General features: G+C 40.3%; 1 protein-coding gene and 1 pseudogene across 1 annotated transcript in view; one reads left to right on the top strand and one right to left on the bottom strand.

Moving 5' to 3' along the window:
- Positions 1–24,332, bottom strand: part of LOC147449138 (uncharacterized) — a 47,588-nt pseudogene that overhangs the window by 8,749 nt on the left and 14,507 nt on the right.
- The window catches only part of LOC147449139 (uncharacterized), a 644-nt gene continuing 305 nt past the window's right edge, over positions 23,994–24,332 (top strand). Inside the window, exon 1 of the mRNA XM_086522530.1 lies at positions 23,994–24,296. Coding sequence (XP_086378656.1) covers positions 23,994–24,296 — 303 coding nt within the window. The remainder of the gene's footprint in view (positions 24,297–24,332) is intronic.

Below are 24,332 nucleotides of genomic sequence, written 5' to 3'. Positions count from 1 at the left end.
TTAATATTAGAATCTTTCCATTTATGAAATTAGCATCTAACCGCTTTTGCTTGCTGCTTATAACCCTTAGCCACACAACCATTCTTTGATTCGATGTAAAGAGATAGAATGATAGAGCTTGAGCTCTTGCAAGTAAACATGCATACAATTAAGAGAGCACACAATGGAGATGGAGGTTCAAAATATAACATAATAAGGTGACAGCGTACAATAGAAAACACAAAACCAATAGCATTTGAGCTAACAAGACAAGGACTATTACTCTTCATGAATAGACTAGCCCAACCATATAGGGGCGAGAGCTTCCCACTACTTTCTTGGGCATCTACAAGGCATGGTACATTACAAAAACACATGGTATCAATCATGGGCATGGCATGTTTCTCAATAAACGAGTTGGAACTTACTTGGTTAATTTTGATTGTATTTTAGTGTTTTATGAAAGGTATGTACATATGGGGTATTTTTCAATCCAGGTATTAATATGTTCAAAGAAGACTATATTTTTTGCCAAAAAATACCAATGGAGAACTTAAAAGAGTCTAAGACAAAGCATGCATGATTGATTGTAATGTTAAAGAATATGATGTTAAAGAATATGTCCATTGTGCTATGGACGGCTGGACACTGACTATACTATGTTGTAAATATACTTTGGATAATAGTTCAAAAGAGAAGAAGAGAAGAGCAGCTCGTTGAATGGCTGCTGAAGGGTAACGATTGTGTGTGTGTGTTTCGATGTGTGTTGGTGTGTGTGTGTGTGTAGTCTTCTTTTCTACGTCCTTCTCCATCACCTGCGCACTCTACAAAGTGGTATCAGAGCTCAGTTTGAGGAGCTACACCCAATACACAGGTTTCCGCAGCTCTGGAAAACAACAAAAAAGAGAGGTTTTTTGGTCATAACTCCCTCACCCGAACTCAGAATACAGTGATCTAGGAGTCTATCTTTATGTTTTTGGGAGTTCCGGACGCATTGGCATACTGAGATTTGCCAAATCTGCAATTTTCTGCAGCAAACAGCCAGCTCACACAAGCATAGGAGATGTCCAGTTTTGCACTCGACAGTAGATTTACAAGTTACAGGTGAAGAATTCAGCATTTACACAGGTTTTGGAGAGCGACATAGAGCTTTTGCATCATGATATTGTGTTATCGAAGATTATGTTTGGTTGTTGTGGGTCCGTTATGGATAGCCGCCTATGTAAGAAAGGTTGTGGGAAGAAGTTCAGGCGGTTATATTGTCAGATTGAGTACTTTGTGGTTATGTATGGATATGCGGTCAATGTATTTTGGAAAACTGCAGCCTTTGTGAGGGTCGAGTGAGGTTTTTTGAAGCCTTGCCTTGGGAGCTTTGGTACCTTGGCAAGGTGGATTAGGTACTGGAGCGAACCCCCGACTGGCCCCGCCAAAGACCTCATATGTCGTTTACGACTATGGGAAGAAGGTGGATGTATGGATATGTGGTACAGGACAGCGTATGGATTGCATTTGCATACAGGTCCATGTGGACATTGTTTTAGAGTATTTATGCATAGTACTGAGTCAGTCTGTGGCAAAGTGAGTCAGTGGATTTTCTCTTGGCAGTGAGAGATTTTCTGTCAGTGTTTATGAGCACTTTGGTTAAGATTTTCACTTGAAGTATTGTCCAAATACAAACGAAACTCTGCCGAAATTTTATCAAAATCCTTTGGAAGAAATTGAGAGAGTGAAGATGGCAGAAAGTTCAACTCATGTCACACAGATTGTTGGAGAGAAGCTGACCAGAGAGAACTACAGCATATGGTCTTACAGGATGGAGAACTTTATCATGGACAAAGGTTTATGGGATTATATTACAGGTGAACAAGAGTGTCCCGAGGTTGGTTTGGAACCAAACAGAGAGAATGTTGAAGCACATAAAACATGGCAAGCAAGAGTAGAAGCTTACAAGAAGTGGATCGAGAATTCAAGGAAAGTGATGCATTGGATTTCACTATGCATCAGTGACTTCTTTATACCACATGTGAAGAAGGCTCAATCTCCAAAGGAAGCATGGGAGATACTAGCAAGAATGAACAGCTCCAATACAGAACCACGAAAAGTTCACTTGAAGCAAAGGTTACATTGTGTATGGCGAGAAAATAGATCCATATCAGATTATGTGACAGAGATAAAGCAAATACAGGAAGATCTTGCGAGCATTAATGTTGAAGTTCCAGATGATGACTTAGTTTCAGTGACATTGAATGGTTTGGGACCGGAATACAAGTCATTGGAACTTGCAGATACACACCACAACAAAATGGAGTTGCTGAGAGAAAGAATAGAGTCATAGCAGAGATTGCAAGAGCCATCATGAATGAGATGAATATGCCATTAACATATTGGGCTGAAGCAGTTCATACAGCAGTACACATTATGAATCGAACACCAACAACTACCATTCATGAAATTTCACCTTATGAGAGACTTTATGGGATCAAGCCAACAATTTCCTACATGAAAGTTTTTGGATGTGTTTGCTATGTTCATGTGCCAAATGAAGCAAGAAAGAAGATGGAGCCAAAGGCAGTGAAGTGTATATTCTTGGGCTACCCAGTTGAAAAGAAAGGTTACAAGTGCTATGATCCTACCACAAGAAAAGTTTATGTCAGTAGAGATGTTAGATTTTGTGAGCATGAACCATGGTATAAACCAAAGCCAGTGATGATAGAAGATGAGTATGAAGAGCAAGAGAATGTGCGTCATGTTGTTGATAAGCCAGGACCATCAACAAGAACTATTTCAGGACCACATATGGCAGAGGAGAGTACAGGAAGTGTCTACCCATGGAGCGGTCGTTTGCGAGATAAGAAGCAAGACGAGAAAGGCAAGAAGAAAGTGGTTGAAGAGAGTTCTAGAGATGAAAGCCTCGATGAAGAGCATGGTTTACCACATTTGAGGACACCTGGCAGTAAGCATATTGAGAAATATGTATCCAGTTGATAGATTGACATACAACGGTTACATGCGTACACATTATGCATACATGGTTTCACGTGTGCAACATAAAGAGCCTACATGTTTTCAAGAGGCAATTGGAAAATCAGAATGGGAGTTAGCTATGGATGATGAGATGGATGCTCTTGTGAAGAATGACACTTGGGATTTGGTTCGCTTGCCAAGTGGAAAGAAAGCAATTGGTTCAAAATGGGTATACAAAGTCAAGTGCAAGTCAGATGGTAGTGTGGAAAGATACAAAGCGAGGCTTGTTGCTAAAGGTTATGCACAAACAAAAGGTCTTGATTATGATGAGACATTTAGTCCAGTTGCAAAGATGACAACAGTCAGATTGGTGATAGCAATGGCAAGTATGTTCGGTTGGAAGTTACGGCAAATGGATGTGGATAATGCATTCTTGAATGGTGACTTGGAAGAAGAAGTTTATATGATACAGCCAGAGGGTTATCAACATCCAGAGTTTCCATATTATGTGTGTAAGTTGAAGAAAGCATTGTATGGTTTGAAGCAAGCATCTAGAGCTTGGTGTGAAAAGATAACCAGATTCTTGAAGAAGATTGGATTTAAACAATCTACTGCTGATCACTCATTATTTTTGAAGCATGTTGATGGAGAGATCGTCGTTATTGTTATCTATGTTGATGACTTGATTCTCACTGGAAGTCATGTTGAGCAAATTTTGCATGTCAAGAAGAGTTTGTTGAGAGAATTCAACATGAAGGACCTGGGTGAGTTGAGATATTTCTTGGAAATTGAAATTGTCAATACTTTATCAGGAATTTGGATGATACAAAGACAATACGCGTTGGATATGCTTGAGAAGTATGGAATGACAGCGTGCAAACCGGTTGATATACCTCTTGATCAAAATGTGAAGTTGTTTGATGATGGACATTACATTGAGGATGTCACTATGTATCGCAAGATGGTTGGAAGCCTTATTTACTTGACAATAACAAGGCCAGATTTGAGTTATGCAGTGGGTGTTGTGAGTCAATTCATGCAAAATCCATGTAAAAGTCATCTTGATGCAGTGAGACGGATTATGAGATATGTGAAAGCCACTGTCAGTTATGGAATGTTTTATGAAAAGAATGGGAAGCTTTGTCTTTATGGTTACACAAATGCAGATTGGGCAGGAGATTTTATGGATAGAAGATCTACAAGTGGTTATGTATTTTCCATTGGCAATGGTATGATAAGTTGGAGTAGCAAGAAGCAATCAACTGTAGCATTATCAAGTACAGAAGCTGAATATCGTGGAGCAGCTTTGGCAGCATGTGAAGAGTCATGGTTGAGAGTACTTATGGTAGACTTTGGTTTTTACTATCTTGACAGTGTCATTATATATTGTGACAATATTAGCAGCATCATGTTGGCAAAGAATCCAGTCTGCCATGCTCACACTAAACACATTGAGGTACATTATCACTTCATTAGAGAAAAAGTTTTGGCAAATGAGATTGATTTGGTGTATGTGAAGACAAATGATCAAGTTGCGGATATATTCACAAAAGCTCTTGGAAAGGAGAAGTTTTGCTACTTTCGTGAAGCATTGGGAATCCATCATATGCAAGCTCACTCTGAGCTTGAGGGGGAGTGTTAAAGAATATGATGTTAAAGAATATGTTCATTGTGCTATGGGCGGCTGGACACTGACTATACTATGTTGTAAATATACTTTGGATAATAGTTCAAAAGAGAAGAAGAGAAGAGCAGCTCGTTGAATGGCTGTTGAAGGGTAACGATTGTGTGTGTGTGTCTCGATGTGTGTTGGTGTGTGTGTGTAGTCTTCTTTCCTACCTTCTCCATCACCTGCGCACTCTACACGTAAGCATGTAGCCTTATTTTTTTTTAGTTGAAAACCAAGATGCACTATTAACATGCCCAATTCAAATTGAGCACATTACAACTAGGTCTAGAGGCATCAAATGAGTGGGATTGAGATAAATTGAATTAAATTTCATGTTGATTGAATGTCAAACGCGTCCGACATAGAGAATTTTAATCGTAAACGAGTTAAATTGAGTGCAATAAAGTGTAACAAGTTCAAGTAACAATTGATAAAACATGGGTGCATAACCTTGATGTTTTGATCAAATGTATGTATGATTTCACTCATTTGTGACTGTCATTGAAAATGAGTGGACCTAAAGTGTGAAATTGAGTTTCATTCTATTGAAATGAGTTTGACCAAGAAAAATTAAGTTTAGAGGAGTCAATTTACTAAGTGGCATTAGATCTACTTCAATTGGTTTTTGTACAATAAACCCTAAGTAGCTATAATTGTGTGTAGTAAAGCCTAATAGGTTAGTCTAAAACGATCTATATATTATAATATGATGCAACTCAATGCATTTGGATACAACTAGAATTAATTAAGGTGTATGAAGCTACATATGGTGCATTGGGGGTCATAGGTATATAAATGATGTAGATGTTTTAATTTAATATACTTCCACTAATTTTATTTTAAGCATTTCTATTAAAATTTCTCACTTATCTGGATGAACCTTACTTACATTAAATGTACTCAAGTAAATGGTAACACTTATATCTATTTCTAGATAAACAAACTTACTCTCTAGAACTATGGTTTGAGAGCTTTGACTCATTAGAAACTCTTACCCAAGGGTTACCATTTACTCAAGTAAATGGTGATATCTATTTCTAGATAAAAAAACATTCTCTCAACAACCATGTTTGAGAGCTTTGACTCATTCAAAACTCTTATCCGATTGTTATACTTGTACCATAAAAGAAGATCAACTAAGCTTGTTGAAAACTTTGAAGAAATCTAGGTTTTAAATACACCTCCACATTAATATTTTGACCTTGTATTCCAGCATAATATGGAAGATGTAAGTATTTTGATTTAATAAAGTTATAACTCAACGCTTGTGGTCCAAGCTTATGGACATATTTTGAGAAGTTAATGAGACTTTTGAATAATCAACACAACGTGGACTATACTTCTAGGGTATCCAATTTACATTTGAATTGAATGTTTTCTTCGTATAGATTGTGATCTAGTTTGTGTTTGGGATTGTATCATTTACATTATTTGGAGGAATATAACAGAAATTGTTGAAAACAATTACAATAATCTCCATCATCTTGTAATATCTTTTCCTCTCTAAGGACAGCATGAGCAGTGGTGGTACTTGCAAATCAATGATAGAGTGTGTGAGATATAAAATGTTTTGATTCCTTCCCTTTTATAGCTTTGTCTATAACTATGAGACTTTATTTTGTTTTCTTATTTATATTAGAAAAATAATATATCAATTAGGAAACTTAGTGGATGATCGAGCGAGTGACCATGATATTTGTCAATAATTAGTTGTTTAACTATGCTTAATGAATTTTTACTAAAATGAAATTAGGGGTAGACAAAATTACTACAATAAGAGTCAATTACTTGATCCATAGTAAGTGAAAATTTACCAGATGAAACACCCTTTGCTATATAGGAGTTTATAAACTACCACATGAGGATGCCAAAGAGCTGGCTACTATGTAGGAGTTCATGACTTACTAGATAAAGACGTCCAAGAACAGACTTCTATATAGGAGTTTATGACTTACTAGATCAGAAAAGAAACATGAACTAAGAAACAAATCATAAAGCTTTACTCTCAGCTCGTAAGGGCTTGTAAGGAACACATGAACGTCAAAAAATAGCTGGACGATGGACCAAACTAGTGTTATGACTGTCACTGCTAACTTTCCCTTGTTGCTAAGAAGCCCTATCTCGTTCACTAAAGCCAGTGCACTCAGTATGAAAGAAATAGTAGCAACCTTGCCCATGCCTAGAGAGGTGCTGGGCTGGGCTGTGCATATATTGAAATCAAAACCCCTCCTCCAGTAGGTAGGCCCGGTTAGAGCCCCGTCCCGCCTGGTGCTTACAAGGGGTCTAAATCATCGCTGTGCTCTGAAAAGGGGGTTCCACTGAGCATCCACAGCACTTACAAGACTTCGGTGTTGCGCTACAAGAGCTATAAAGAAAGTTGAAAATGCTCATTTTTTGCAGAGCATGCTACTTGTCCAGCAGGTCGAGACGCCTTTTAATGGGTTGCAAACGGGAATCTGGTTAAAAAAAGGAAGAAACACTACCTACTGTCATCGCCACTCCATGAACTGCCTTTAATTAGGCATGTTATGCAGGTTTGTGCACAGCGTTCGTAGCATCCACGGGAGATGGCGGGATCGTGATCGTTGCACTTACAGTGCGTGAAAGCCCAAAGTCTGCAACTCCTCCAAGCGCTTGGCAGGACGTAGCTCTTATTCAAGCGGAGTCTGGCGAGGATGCCGATGAAGGTGCGAACGTAGGTTATCTCCTTCTGTGTACGTAGGAAAAACAATGGTGCAAACGTAGAAAAGTAGCAGAGAAGATGTCGCATGAGATGGCCGACAGGAGAGAGGTCAGTTGGTGGTGGTAGGGCGCGTGCAGGCAGCTTTCCCTCAAGCCCAAGACCAAAAAAGGCCTCTTCAAAGAAAAGGATAGATGTATCGTGTCTTCGCTTATTACCGCTAACATCTCGCATTGGATCGAGATTTGATGCGCGTCGTTGGATTTGCGAGTGAACTTAGGGAGGAGGAATCTAGGCAAACTAAGGACGTAACCCATTCCAAAATGTACACTAGGGGTTTTTTCAAAATGTTTAGGGTGCCACGTATTAGCATTTTTCACATACCACCCACTCTCCACGAAAAAAGATTTTCTTGAAGAGCACATTTTCTTTTCATATATTCTTGAATGGCAATAATGAGAAAATGTTCTTACTTTTTCAAAACTTCACACTATTTATATTTTTTCCAGTTGGCATGACGTGCCTTTGGCGGGGGTCACGCCTACTCTTCATCATAGCCACTACACGGCCATTGATGGGTGGCTGCCATCGATCACTTTTCAAAATAACCTTCTAAGCCCTCCTTCAATGGGTTTTACCAACTCCTAAACCTGCCTTCAATGAATGAGTCCTTCTGTGTGTGTGCACGCATGTATATGTGGGAGGGAAAAATAAAAGCTAGAGAGGAGTCTCTTTGTTTAAGAGAGAGAGATCTTAGTCTGAGAGTCGAGAGAGAGAGAGATCACATCCTATCTTCTCAATGTACATATATACATGAGAAAAGAGAGAGGGGGAGAGAGAGAGAGAGAGAGAGAGAGAGAGAGAGAGAGAGAGAGCGAGATCACATCCTATCTTCTCAATATATATATATATATATATATATATATACATGAGAAAGAGGGAGACATGAATTAAGGACGGGGAGAGAGAGAGAGAGAGAGAGAGAGAGAGAGAGAGAGAGAGAGAGAGAGAGAGAGATTGGATTCCCAACCGTGTGTGTGCGCGCGCGTGCGCGTGCGCGTAGGCAGAAGAAACTCAATCAATGCTTTTACATTGATATTATTGACACTACAAGAGGTACTTAATAGTAGTGACGCTCGCAGTGCGATGCTCAAATGTGAAAAATCAACGCGTCGCTATAGGTGTCGCTATGGGCGTCGCTAAATTACAAGTAACTTAGCGACGCTCATTGCGACGCCGTCAGCGCTAAAAAAAAATAACCGAGAGCGTCCGAAAACTCAGATCTTAGATCTCAGATCTGAGTTTTCGACGCGTGCTTAAGCAAGCAAGGTAACATGTACTCTCCCTCTCTCTCTCTTTCTTCTCCACACACACACACACACACACACACACACACACACACAAGGAGAGGAAGGAGAGCCAGGTATGCTCCTTCCCTCTCCTCACTCTCATGTTCCCTTCCCCTCTTTCTCTCTCCCTCTCTCTCTCTCTCTCTCTCACAGACACACACACATTGTGTTTTTGAGAAAGAGAGAGAGAGAGAGAGAGAGAGAGAGAGAGAGAGAGCACAAGCATAAACAAAAAACGCACACACACATGCATAAACAAAGAATGCACACACATATTGAGAGAGGAAAAGAGAGAGAGAGAGCATGCATAAACCAAAAACGCACACAAATGCATAAACAAATAATGCACACATACATTGAGAGAGGAAAAGAGAGAGAGAGAGAGAGAGAGAGAGAGAGAGAGAGAGAAGAAGAAGAAGAAGAAGAGAGTCTTAACATCGTAGGAAAATGTCCCTAGAGACCTTAAAGATCTACTCGACAAGAGTTGAACTCAAGACCTGTTATTCATGAGGGAAATGACATAACCAATCTATCACACTTCGGTGATAGAAAAGTTATACCATTTTTCTTCTTTTTTTATTGGCGTGCACACACCCCCCCCGAGAAGAAGAGAGTTTAATTTAACGTTGGTAGGAAACAAATTAAAGAGACATAAAGATCTAGCCGACGAGGAGTTGAACTCAAAACCTGTTATTCAAGAGGAAAATGGCATAACCAATCTACCACACTTGGTGATAGAAAGGTTATACCATTTTTCTCTTTTTATTGGCACACACACACACCCACACCCACACACACACACAAGAAGAAGAGAGTTTTAACGTCGTAGGAAACTATCCCAAAAGACGTTAAAGATTAGGTTAGATGTAGACTTACGTTAAATTAGATTTTTAAGTTAAATTAGATTAGATTTAGGTTTATTTTTAGTTAGATTTACGTTTGATTAGATTTAGGTTTATTTAGGTTTATTAATGTTAGATTTAGATTTACGTTATATTAAATTAGATTTAGGTTTATTTACGTTATTTACATGTTATTGAAGAGGGAGATGGTATAACCAATCTACCACACTTGGGTGTTAGAAAGGTTATACCATTTTCCTCTTTTTATCGTTTAAGATAAGGTTAGATTTAGATTTACGTTAGATTAGATTTAAGTTTATTTAAGTTAGATTAGATTAGATTTAGGTTTATTTAAGTTAGATTAGATTAGATTTAGGTTTATTTTGAGTACACCGAAGGATTATACTATCTACGCGTTTGAGAGTGGCCGGTGTCTCGGTCACTGCGTCGGAGATGCTTAGGAGTGACTCGAACACTGCGTCGGGGTCACCTAGAGGCCTGGATAATGAGCATTCATCGGACAGGGTTGCTATAGTTCATGGGAGGGACATGCCAAAGTGATACGGCTACCTCATCAATCGTATGTCCGATAAGACCATTATGACCCCTGAGGGGAAGCAAGTGATGGGCCTCATACAACAGTTGTGTAGATGTGAATGGGCCTCACATATACAAATACTTCAATGCAAGAGTTTAATACTCTTACCTCTCCACCCCGTCAATCCATGACGCAGGTAATGGGACAAAATCCTCCTCGAAGCTGGCCCAGCCGCCACTCCCCAGGGAGGAGAGAACGACCAATCCAGAGAGGCGGTGGCAGCAAAGTGACGCAGCAAGAGTTTGCATCAAGACGGGGAGTGGCAGCTGGACCAGCTTTGAGAAGGATTTTGTCCCATCCAAGCTAGTATTAAACTCTTGCATTGAAGTATTTGTATATGTGAGGCCCATTCACATCTATACAGCTAGTAGCCCCATTGGTATGTCTTTTACTCTTCAATGGAGCGAATCACCACATGTTCAATTAGCTTAGATTTAAGATAAGATTTTGGTTTAAGTTTTTACATTAGAGTCTAATTTCAAGATTACGGTAAAAAAATTAGAGTTAGACGAACGGTGAAAAGATCTACTATGAAAAGATGTTAAGATGCTGTGAAATGCTACAGCTAGAGAAGAGGCAAAGGGGTTTTGTCCACTACATGCACTATCATGTAGACGTGGGTGTGTAGATTTCTTGTACCCACAAATATAGGCATTGACCAATAAAGATGAGATTATAACCCGGTGCTTCTGATCTCCGTGCACCTCTAGACCGAGGTGTGCGGGGATTGGACATGACTAGAGAATGTGAGGTAGTTTACAGTGTGAACAGAGAGAGAGAGAGAGAGAGAGAGAGAGAGAGAGAGAGAGAGATAAAAGACAAAGAATGTCAATAGAAGATTAAATTTTTTGTCCAGGTTATAAGATTTTTACCCTCATTATGAGTAATGACGAGGATGTGGGGCCGTCCAACCGAAACACCTATCTCTCAACGAGGATCTTATGTTCTTGTAATCAATGCATGCATGTTGTGCGACGGACAAGACGCGTTTCTTTGTAGCATGTTTGCGAATTTGGCGAGTTTGATCCATCTATTATAGATCGAGTTGTTGCCAATTATAACTCGTCGGACTCTGACGCTGGCCAACAGGCAGCAATCTTGCAACCCAATAGACGTGTTCGCAGGCGCTTTGGTCAAGCAGCATATGTGAGGCCACAAGGTGTAGCCTCTGACAGCTCGGGGGATGATCATGCAGACCACATTCCCAACGAGACAATGTTTGAGCCCGAGATTGATGAAATGATCGAGACGATCATGGATTGAGAAAGGCTTATCTATGATGATATGAAAAGTGAAGCCGATACACCATTGTATAATGGAGCACGTGTGTCTAGATTGAAAGCGCTCCTGGTTCTTCTCAACATGCAAGCAAAGTTTGGATGGAGTGACACTAGCATCACAGCGCTTTTCAGGTGATCTATTACAATTAGTTTACTTTAATAAAACTCTAAATGTATAATGATCTGATAGATTTTTACACAATTGTACCGTATTTTTATGTTGTGTAGATTGCTCAAAGAGCACATACTACCAGCTGATAATGTGATACCAGATTCCCGAGAGGAAGCAAGAAAGATTTTGCGAAACTTGGGGATGGATTACAATTTGATCCACGCTTGTCCTAATGACAGCATTCTTTTCAGAGGGGAATACATAGACATGGAGAAGTGTCTGAAATGTGATTCCGAGAGATATCGAGTAGATCTCTACGGAACAAAAATTCCGCAAAAGGTTTTGCGACATTTTCCTCTGCTTCCTCGCATCAAGCATTTCTTCGAATGTAAGTCAATGGCCACCCTAGCATCATGGCATGAGGAGAATAAATCTTCGGATGGTGTGCTATGGATTCTTGCAGATTGCACAGCCCGGAAACATATAGATGGAACATGGTCGGATTTTACCAGGGAAGCTCGGAATTTGCGCTTAGGCCTGGCTATGGATGGCGTAAATCCATTTGGTCAACGATCAACATCTTACAGTGTATGGCCCGTTGTCATCGTCAACTACAACATTCCCCCGTGGTTGACTACAAAGAAGAGGCACCTATGGCTAAGCTTGATTGTGCCGGGGCGATATAAAGTGAAGAATATGAATGTGTATCTTCGTCCACTATTGGAAGAGCTACAACAATTGTGGATTGGAATAGAAGTGGTGGATACGAGTCGACACACAGGTCGACGGAATGCTTTGATCAGAGGCATTCTAATGTGGACCATGCATGACTATCCCGGACTAACAGAATGCTCAGGTGATCTATTTACACTCCTCACTCAGACACTGTAAATCTTGGTTTTTCTCAAGCTGATCTAGTATCATATGTATACATGCAGGGCTTCAAACAAGCGGATACAGAGCATGTGTCACATGTGGACCTAGACTAAATGCACGTAGGGCGCCCTCATTGAAGAAGCAAATCTACGAAGGTCATCAAGAGTATCTTCCAGAGAATCATGTGTTACGGGACGGCTTTTTGGGAAGAGAGCCACCGAGGATGTCTACATAAGCATGGTTTGAGCAGAAGGAGATGTGTGATGACGGATTGCCCCCATGGATAAAGAGACTATCTCTATGGTACGAGTTACCATACTGGCCCGGACTCATGATCAATCACTTGCTCGATCCAATGCACATATTTAAGAATATGGGTAATCTACTATGGGACAATCTCACCGGCAAGAAAGCTACTTTGGGAGCCAGAGTTGACCTTAGAAATCATCACCATTGCGCGTTCCTACTCCATCCACATCTCCCTCTGTTTCGGAGCATTCAGCGCGCTCCGAAGCTTCAGTGTCGACGAGACGATCTTCACACTCGTCTAGGCACCGGCGCTCTAGTGGTGGCCGTGGTGGTTGTTGTGGGAATGCCGCCGCCGATGCTTCGACACCACCTCGTGTTCGACGAGGTTCTTTACCCTCCCCTTCTTTGCCCACCCCAACACCAGCCACGACATCGCCATCGGCGCCAGGTTTTGCGCGGCTGACTGTCGTTCCTAGTAGCTACACACCACTAGCTACTCCTCCAGGAGTCACTGCAGTGGACACTCCTCGCTTCGGGGCTCAGACTCCAGTGGAGACACGTGACGTCCGTACCCCTGTCAACACGCCGCTAGAGATCCCTACCGAGACACCCAGGTTCATGCGTCAGCGGCGAGAGGGCTTGCCTTACTCCGTCGACTTCAGCGGCGGCATCATCTTGGATGATGAAGGCAAGAAGGTGATTTCGCGCATGCGCGGTCTTTGCTCTCAGGTGTTTAGACACTACATACTAAACACCTGGAGTGAAGTACCGAATGATTTAAAAGACAGTCATCAGCATTCTTCATGACGAGTTTCCCGTTCCAACACGGTGTCGAGAAATTTGCGGTCTTGCCAGGAAAGCACCGGGCTTATGGCTGTGAGAGTTTGTGAGAGAACTCAACAAAAACTATATGAAGGAGTTAAACCATAGATGCCATGAAGGCTAGGGTTTGGAAAGAAGTTCAACCAAAGAAGACTCACTCTTTCTCTCTTGCATTCACACACACAAAGGAAGAACGCAAAAGAGAATGTCAAAACAATACGAAGATGAAAACATCAAGGCTATGGTCATAGCGTATCATGGGTAATATGAAAGGGTTAATGGATGAGTTAATGGCATTCAATCTTGGCTGACCAAATAGGCTACGAATTGTTCTTTGGAATTGTAGTTTTGTGCTTACCATAATATATATATTTTGTCTAGTGATTGGGATTAATTGTGTGTACAAATCCTCTTGGTTCATAGCAAGATAACTACGCTTACATCAAAAGAAAAATTATAGTCTATGAGAGGTAGTATGATGGGATCCGGTGATAGAAGTATTTCATTGAGCCTTTCAGGGCCAAAGAGAAACACTATACGTTGTTGAAAGTGTATTTTACGGCTAATCCATACGTTAATTCTAATAGATTGTACAGAGTGAAAGCGATAGAAATGATCATCATGTGGGTTATTCATCTAAGATAGTATGTGAGAAATGTAGATATGAGAGAAGTGAAGAGATGAGAAGTTTCCCTCCCAAGCCCTATTCTTGCCCGTAGGCAATAAGGATACTGCGGGGAGAGATGTACCTGTAAAAAAGAGAACCTAGAATTTGCAGAGAGGATGAATTACTAAGAATGAGAGAGATAGGTTTGCTTTAGGAGATGAGATTAGATACATATATATATGTTGGATTAGAGATGAAAAAGAAAACAACAACAAATCAAGAAAACATAAATGTAGAACACATCTTACTTGACAAACCCTTTGGCACCATTATTGATGGAGAGAGAAGAAGAGTGGATAATTCCACTTTGATTGATACACCAAGTGCAAGACCTTCTTTGATTAGAGTTGATCTTCCAAGGTTAGCTTGTTGCAAGAATGGCTAGTCTCCCTCCCAAGCTAGAAGTATTTCATTGAGCCTTTCAGGGCCAAAGAGAAACACTATACGTTGTTGAAAGTGTATTTTACGGCTAATCCATACGTTAATTCTAATAGATTGTACAGAGTGAAAGCGATAGAAATGATCATCATGTGGGTTATTCATCTAAGATAGTATGTGAGAAATGTAGATATGAGAGAAGTGAAGAGATGAGAAGTTTCCCTCCCAAGCCCTATTCTTGCCCGTAGGCAATAAGGATACTGCGGGGAGAGATGTACCTGTAGCAAAGAGAACCTAGAGAGGATGAATTACTAAGAATGAGAGAGATAGGTTTGGTTAAGGAGATGAGATTAGATACATTTATATATGTTGGATTAGAGATGAAAATGAAAACAACAAGAAGTCAAGAAAACATCAATGTAGAACACATCTTACTTGAAACCCTTCGGCACCATTATTGATGGGAGAGAGAAGAAGAGGGGAGAATTCAACGTTGATTGATACGCCAAGTACAACACCTTCTTTGATTAGAGTTGATCTTCCAAGGATGGCGTACAAGAATGGCTAGTTTTCCTCTAGGAGAAAGTGTAGGCTTGGGCTTATGTTAATGGGGCTAAGTACAATTAGGCATTACTACTCACTCCCTCAAGAATTCCTCTCATCAATGGCTTGAATGCTTGCCTTCCTTCCAAGGAAGAAGAGGTCCCCTTTTATAGGTGAAGGGAACCCACAAGGGTTTACACAAGAAGAGAGGAGCCAGTGTGAACAGGAATTGGAAAAGTTGGAAATGAGCTGTCCCTGCATGATGTGGGCAGACTGGGGTCCACTATTTTGATCATATCTCCTCAACCGTAGCTCCAAATAAAAAAATAAAAATATGGGCAGAAACTTCAACTCATTAGCTACGATTTTCATTTTAAAATCATTCTCCAATTCGGATTGGAACCTTGTGTAAAAAATTCATCAAAATAGGGTCCATTTATGGCAGCAAAAGTCTTCATGTGGTCTCCTTAGCCTTGACTTTCATTTAATTCCCAAGGACACCTCATGCCATATGAAAGCATGACATTTCTCCTTGACAAAGTTTTGTAACCATGCTTGCAATAATGCATTAAAATAAGTGTATCTTTGAAATCATGCCACCTAGTGTCCCACTAGGACTTGATTCTCTCCTAATAGCTATTTAAAAAGAAATATAAGAAAAGTATAAAAAATACATAGAATATATATATATTGGAGTTTACCCTAGATATAGGATCTAGATAGGGTGTGAGATGATTATGAAATAGTAGAAATAAAGAATCAATGCTTTTTGCCCCAAGTTAAAGAGGCGGAGCTATTGACACTTTTCCCATAGTATTTTTTTATGGTAAAGTAAGAATACATTACCCTTGAGATAAATAATAAGATGAGATAGAAAGCTTATTTTTATACTTACATATGCATATGTACATTATAGGAAATATAATTATGTATCTAAAAAGTTACAAGATAACTCTTGTAGCATGTGTTCCCACTATGTACATGTCACAGCACGACATCCACCCCCTCTAAACCTGCACATCCTCCGGTATGTGCCAAATTATTTCTTTGTAAGATCAACCCTCTTGTACATCTTCCTTGCTTTCATCTTCACTGGATGATTCCAGAGCTTCATTTTCACTTTGATCTTCACCTGTGTTTTGCTCTTCTTCCTCATCAAAATTTTTTGGATCATTGTCTCCTCTTCTCTTAAACATTTTGATCCTTTTTCCTGCAATGGGAATCTTTACTTCTATGCCATCTAGTTCAGACAAGCTGTAAGTAGCATTTTCATGCACATGTTTTACAACATATGGTCCAAACCATCTTTTTGAAAACTTACGCATGACTGTGTGTTGGTTATCAAGGCTACTATCATACACTAAAACCCAGTCACCTTTGTCAATTGCTTTGCTCCTGAGCCGATGTCGCTTATCAAAGTAGTCCTTGTTTTTCAATCTTGCATTTTTGAGTCGTTCTTTTGCAGCCTCAATGTCTCCAGGTCTTCTCTCTAGTTGCCTTATGCGCAATGCAAGGAGATCTTCCCTACTAAGCCCCTCTTGCCAAGGTAGTACATTCCATGTCGGAATTGTATCCTCAATCGGCATCACTGGCTTTTGACCATACATTAGCTCCGCAGGCATGTAGCCAGTTACTGAGCTATGTGTTGTACGATCAGCCCATAAAGCATAGGGTAACAGTTTTGGCCACTCACCAACTCTTCCTTCACAAGCCTTGGCCAAAGCTTTGATGATAGGAGGATGCCCTCTTTCACTCTTTCCATTGCCTTCAGGGTTATAAGCTGTAGTAAGAGAAAGCTTGATCCCTAATCTAGAAAAGAACTCCCTTGCTTCTTCGGCATCCAATTCACCTCGATCTGCAGTGATTTTTCCCACACAACCATAACGGCAAATCACCTCATCAAGAAGGAATTTGCACACAGCTTCTGTGGTCTTAGCTCTTAATGCTCTTCCTTCAACCTGGTTAGTTAGGTCCTCTCGTGCAAGAACCAAGTATCTCATCTGCCAGAGTCCTAAAGGCATCGTGACTAGATCCACAACCCATTTATAGTGCATGGCTAGTGGATATGTAGGGTGCAATCCATCACGATGTCGAACATTTGAATACATTTGACAAGTTACACATGACTCTACAAACTGAGATACATCTTTATACATACCCTTCCACCAGTATTTTTCTTTCAACTTGGAGAAGGTTGCCCACACACCCCTGTGTCCAGCCCATAGACTCTCATGAAACTCTTGCATGAGCTTTACTTGAGTCTCTTTTTTACATATAACCCTTTGTGGTGTAGCACCCTTTTGTTTAGGATGCTTCCACAAGTAACCATCCCTCAAAAAGTAACCATATGCTTTCCTGCGTATCCTCTTGAATTCATGTTCAGCCCAATCATCCTGTTTTGTTAGAGTACTCAAGTACCTTCCAATAGAAAGCCAATCATCTTCATAAAGATCTTTCAAGAACAATTCGAGTGAATTAGTCATGCAGACATTGTTACCTTTGACATGAGAGATAGAATAGAATTTTGTGCCTACATCATCTCCCTCATCAATCATTTGTGACTCATCTTCATACCTTGCCCTTGATAGCATATCTGCCACTGTATTGTCTTTACCTGCAATGTGCTTAAACTCGGGATTTAAGGACTTAATGTAGGCAATCCACCGCAACATAGCAATGTCTGGTGTTGAGCAGCTTGTAATCATCCCAAGAAGTGGTAGACAATCTGTTTCTACAACCACACATGCACCAATTAGGTACTCTTTTCCACTTTTCAAGGCTGTAACCATACCCCATAACTTTCTCTTTATCTGTGGATAGTTTCTTTGGCGAGCACTTAGTACCTTTGCTCCAAATCTTACCACATACCTGTGTCCTTCTTTGTCATCTTGCCCTATTGCCCATCCAATCCCTGTAGGGCTGGTATCTACTGTCACAATCACTGGCCTTTGACACTCATAGTCTACCTTTCTCAAAGTCGTTGCTGACTGGAGTAACTCCTTTAGCTTTTTCATGGATTTTACATGTGCTTCTGTCCATTTAAACTTTTGATTCTTTCTAAGCAGCTGATAAAGAGGATCAGCTACATGTGCATAATGTGGAATCCAAATAACATAGAAGACACATGCTCCCAGAAACCTTCTAACCTCAGTGATGCTAGTGCATGTTTCTTTCATTCTTTGGATGGCATCTACCTTTGATGGACAAGGTTTCCTACCATATGGCCCGCACATGTGCCCCACAATGAGCACTTCTTTGACACCAAACATAGACTTTTTCCCTGACAATGTAAGATTCACTTCTTCCAACCTAGACAAAATTTTATCACAATCATTTATGTGATTTACCACAAACCTGCGACATCCCTTGAGATCCAAAGCTTCATCTTTGTCACTTTCTTCACATCCTTTGATAGGCAAATCATCAATGAAAGGCATTGTGATTTTGGGAATAAAGTCACGTAAGACCTTATTCATCCCATTCATCATATGTGCAACCGAGTTGGTTGCTCCCTGTGGCAAGGTACACATCCTTACCAAACCCAAAGGTGTCCTCATGGTTGTCAAGTCTCTGCTTTCGATTGCAAGCTGAAATTGATCATACCCTGAGTAGAGATCCCCCATTGAGTAGATTGCCCTCCCTGCAAATGCCTCTGCAAATTCATCCACAATTGGACCTGTACCTACATTTCTAATTGTCACCTTGTTCACTGGTTGCATATCTTGGATGAAGCGTAGAGAACCATTCTTCTTTGGAACTGTGAACCACCTGTTTGAGTATGGAGCACAAGAAGGCTCCAAGATTCCCATTTTGATTTTCTCATTCAGTAGCTCTACTAACTTTGGCAAATGAGCCTTTGGAACCGGAATAGGCCGCAGATTCCAAGGCACATGAGGTATTGTGAAAATAGGAGCTACAATATAAGGATCAACACATCCTATCTCATGTGGCTCAAATGCAAAAGCCTTACCATGCTTTGAAAGCATTTCTTTGAAGCACTTTGTCTCCTCCTGTGTTAGAAACTCCTCGCAACCAATCTGCAACTCTTGAAAAGACTCCTTTGTGAAGGTATGCCCGATCTTTTTAGGATCCCGCAAACTTGGTTGTAAAGAAGCCTGTTCAATCTTTTCCCTGTTGTTGGGTGGTAAGGGTGAAGCTACTGGTTTCACCTTCTTTGCTACACTCTTGTATTTAGTTTCAACATGGACTTCTGGGCCTACTGTTTGGCTTTCTTTAAAGGCTTCTATTACTTGATACATTTCCATAGAGCAAACTTCCACAACTTCATTTTCAAGATGCAAACTAGACCTCATTATAGCATCAAGCTCACCCATAGTATCTACAAAAGAAACTTGTTCACACAAACCCAAAACATTTTCAGTAGGCTCTAGCAACCCACTCTTTTTCATGCCTATTTGTACATTATGCACATATTGCTTCTTACATCTCTTCAAATCTTCAAGTTTTGTAAAACATACTGATCCATTCTTTGTTACCAAGGAGCTCGTTGAAAATGCTTCACCTATTTTTGGATCAGGCGAGACCCTTTTTCTTTCTGTACCACTGCAATCCCCCTTTACAATGGTACTTGGCCAAAACCCATCATTTCTCTATGATCATGAAACTCTTTGCTCACCTTTGGTAGAGGATGTTCTCTGAGGTTGTCACGGTTTCTTTCATGGTTTACACAAACTGTGAGGAATTGGACAGCTCGTTTACCATCTTTGCTACGTATCCTAGCATATGCTGAACTATCATCCATTACCTTTGTTTCCATTCAAACTCCCACAATGTAGGGCTGTCCAAGGATGAGATGATATGAAGATGTATCCTGTACAAAGAAGTTTTGGTCAATCTTTACATCACCTATTGTCACCTTCACACCTGGACATGCTGCATACAATTCACCGGATGAATTGTTTGCCACTTTTACCATCCAGCCATGATCTGTGTCCATCGGCCATTTGCACTTGTTGTAGAGACTCTTTGACATTATGTTTATTTCTGAACCATGGTCAATCAAGGCAACAAATGGCTCTTCAAGATCACCTACCTTGACCAAAGTTTCTGTAGTAGCCCTTGCCCAATGACTTCGTGAATAGTCACTCCTAGGAATATCTTCAACTTCTTCATTATCATTTGAGAAATGCACTTGCTTCACTCTCCCACTAGATTGGTAGCATCCTACCACAGCTCCATCATTCTCCTTATTTTGCAGTTGCATCCCTTGTGTCTTTGAGGTTTCCCCTTCAACCTGTGGACGAGAAACTTCGGCAAGGGTTTGCCTCTTTCTCTTGATGATGTCAATGATCTCCTCATGGAATTCACGCTTTGCAATGCCAAGAACTTCTCCCAGAGTAAACTCAATCTTGCTATTCAAGATCCTTTCCTCCAAGACTTTCTTTAAATCTGTAGCAACCTCAATATCAGATTGTAGTTTATAAGTTGGGCCTTTTGTCTTACCTTTCATTGGCTCTTTCTTCTTTCCTGTTGTAGACTCCTCCATGAGTACTTCAGGTGGAGATGCTCCTTGTGTTGAGGGTGTTTGAGAAGGCATTGAGTCGCTTCTTCCCCCACTTCTAGAAGCTCTTTTTGATGGTCCTTCATCAGCATTCTCACGTCTGCGCTTCTCTTCTACAATTGCCTCATTTTGTTGGCATTTTGTAATGTAGGCATGCACTGACAATGAGTCCACTGGATCATTCCATCCTGTTTCTAGACGTATGCAATCACCTGCTTCATGTAGAATCTCTTTTGTAAGCTTCCCCTTTTTAGCTAATTGCATGACATTTGGCCAAATTTGACCATGATGGTCACTCACCTCTTCATCACAAAAATGTTCAATTTTTACTCCATAAGTAGCTGCCTCAACTGAAGAGGTGGCATGCTTGGTTGCCATATCTTCAACTAAGGTTTGCATTCCCCCCTTCCCAAAGTTAGTTATCAAGGGTAGACCTGTCTCTCTTAAGTGGATTTTACCATCCTTAAAAAAGACAACATCTTTTGACAAAGCATCACTAAAATCATCACAATCCCTTCTTACATGGTTTGTACTATCACACCAAATACATCTATTAACAAACCTATCTTTGGGCTGTTGTCTTTGCCTAGGAAGTGGCCCTGATGGTTGGCCTTTTTCTTCAAGCTTTGCAAACTTCACCTTCAAGTCACGCATCCCCTTCACAAGCTCATCTAGCATGGACTCATCAAACTTAGGAGCGATAAAAGTAGGCTTTACCATTTTGTCAGAAGTTGAGGTGGAAGGACTTGTAGTGTTTACTACCATTTTGTCCCTTCTTCTTTGTCGTTTGGCAAGCAGTGAGACAGCACCTTCAACCTCATTCCAGTCGGTCTTTAGTCCTTGCTCAGCATCTTTATCTTCAAGAAGAAGCTCCAAATTTTCTTGAAACTCTTTACCTGCAGCTTGTAAGAAAAGATCTGTCTTCTCTGCATCTAGTGTAGCCCTTTCTGTCCTAGTGAGTTGTGCATAGCGCCGCTCAAATTCCCTAAGTAGCTCTGTTATTGATAGTCCTTGCTTTGGCTTGACTACCCATTCTAAGAATGTCCTTTTGGTCACTCTCTCAGAGTCCTCCATGAAATATTCCTCCTTTAAAGCTACTTTGAGTTCTTCCCAATTTCTCCCATGCCCATCTTTAATTGCCCTAACATGCTCCCTAATTTCTGGAGCAACAACTAGCTCAAAGCTTTGAATCATCTCACCTTCTGACACGCGATGCAACTCCATCTCCTTCACATACTCGCGTAAGTACTTGGTTACATCTTTGCCATTGAACTGATCCATTCTGTTGACAACCGCTTGTATGGCCTTCGTTGCTGAAATCTCCCTTCTTTCAGTAGCATGTTGTTGTTGCATGAACATTGCAAATGCTTGAAACATTTGCATTGTTGCTGGGTCAAAATGCATACCCTGTTGCTCAACATGATCACCCATGGTTACCCACAAACTCTCACCCTAGCAGATTCGCGTCGGGTTCACCAAAAATATGTCGAGAAATTTGCGGTCTTGCCAGGAAAGCACCGGGCTTATGGCTGTGAGAGTTTGTGAGAGTACTCAACAAAAACTATATGAAGGAGTTAAACCATAGATGCCATGAAGGCTAGGGTTTGGAAAGAAGTTCAACCAAAGAAGACTCACTCTTTCTCTCTTGCATTCACACACACAAAGGAAGAACGCAAAAGAGAATGTCAAAACAATACGAAGATGAAAACATCAAGGCTATGGTCATAGCGTATCATGGGTAATATGAAAGGGTTAATGTATGAGTTAATGGCATTCAATCTTGGCTGACCAAATAGGCTACGAATTGTTCTTTGGAATTGTAGTTTTGTGCTTACCATAATATATATATTTTGTCTAGTGATTGGGATTAATTGTGTGTACAAATCCTCTTGGTTCATAGCAAGATAACTACGCTTACATCAAAAGAAAAATTATAGTCTATGAGAGGTAGTATGATGGGATCCGGTGATAGAAGTATTTCATTGAGCCTTTCAGGGCCAAAGAGAAACACTATACGTTGTTGAAAGTGTATTTTACGGCTAATCCATACGTTAATTCTAATAGATTGTACAGAGTGAAAGCGATAGAAATGATCATCATGTGGATTATTCATCTAAGATAGTATGTGAGAAATGTAGATATGAGAGAAGTGAAGAGATGAGAAGTTTCCCTCCCAAGCCCTATTCTTGCCCGTAGGCAATAAGGATACTGCGGGGAGAGATGTACCTGTAAAAAAGAGAACCTAGAATTTGCAGAGAGGATGAATTACTAAGAATGAGAGAGATAGGTTTGCTTTAGGAGATGAGATTAGATACATATATATATGTTGGATTAGAGATGAAAAAGAAAACAACAACAAATCAAGAAAACATAAATGTAGAACACATCTTACTTGACAAACCCTTTGGCACCATTATTGATGGAGAGAGAAGAAGAGTGGATAATTCCACTTTGATTGATACACCAAGTGCAAGACCTTCTTTGATTAGAGTTGATCTTCCAAGGTTAGCTTGTTGCAAGAATGGCTAGTCTCCCTCTAGGAGAAAGTGTAGGCTTGGGCTTATGTTAATGGCTAAGTACAATTAGGCATTACTATTCACTCCCTCAAGAATTCCTCTCATCAATGGCTTGAATGCTTGAGTTCCTTCCAAGGAAGAAGAGGTCCCCTTTTATAGGTGAAGGGAACCCACAAGGGTTTACACAAGAAGAGAGGAGCCAGTGTGAACAGGAATTGGAAAAGTTGGAAATGAGCTGTCCCTGCATGATGTGGGCAGACTGGGGTCCAGTATTTTGATCATATCTCCTCAACCGTAGCTCCAAATAAAAAAATAAAAATATGGGCAGAAACTTCAGATCATTAGCTACGATTTTCATTTTAAAATCATTCTCCAATTCGGATTGGAACCTTGTGTAAAAAATTCATCAAAATATGGTCCATTTATGGCAGCAAAAGTCTTCATGTGGTCTCTTTAGCCTTGACTTTCATTTAATTCCCAAGGACACCTCATGCCATATGAAAGCATGACATTTCTCCTTGACAAAGTTTTGTAACCATGCTTGCAATAATGCATTAAAATAAGTGTATCTTTGAAATCATGCCACCTAGTGTCCCATTAGGACTTGATTCTCTCTTAATAGCTATTTAAAAAGAAATATAAGAAAAGTATAAAAAATACATAGAATATATATATATTGGAGTTTACCCTAGATATAGGATCTAGATAGGGTGTGAGATGATAATGAAATAGTAGAAATAAAGAATCAATGCTTTTTGCCCCAAGTTAAAGAGGCGGAGCTATTGACACTTTTCCCATAGTATTTTTTTATGGTAAAGTAAGAATACATTACCCTTGAGATAAATAATAAGATGAGATAGAAAGCTTATTTTTATACTTACATATGCATATGTACATTATAGGAAATATAATTATGTATCTAAAAAGTTACAAGATAACTCTTGTAGCATGTGTTCCCACTATGTACATGTCACAGCACGACAACGGGATGAACGCTTCAATGAAGATGTGATGAAGATTCGAATGCGCAAATACTGCAAGCACAAGTTTTCCGAAGTGCAAAACGCAATCAAACATGGGTGGAACAAACCAGATTGGCGCGCCAAAGAAGATTGGAAGAATGCGAAGAAAGCAGCGCGTGAGAATCCTGACAAGTGGAAGCAACAACAGGAGGCAGCCAGAGCGCGAGTAGAGGCAAGGAGCTCGGACCACTTGGGGAGCGGCGGGTGGGCAGCATTTGAGACCGATTTTGTAAGTGTTTTCGCATTGCTCTCTATGTTTGATAGT

This window comes from Adiantum capillus-veneris, chromosome 10 (assembly GCF_014529385.1).
Source record: "Adiantum capillus-veneris isolate H3 chromosome 10, ASM1452938v2, whole genome shotgun sequence".
Lineage (NCBI taxonomy): Eukaryota > Viridiplantae > Streptophyta > Polypodiopsida > Polypodiales > Pteridaceae > Adiantum > Adiantum capillus-veneris.
The sequence above is the reverse complement of the archived record's forward strand: the minus strand, read 5'-3'. Positions and strand labels throughout refer to the sequence as shown.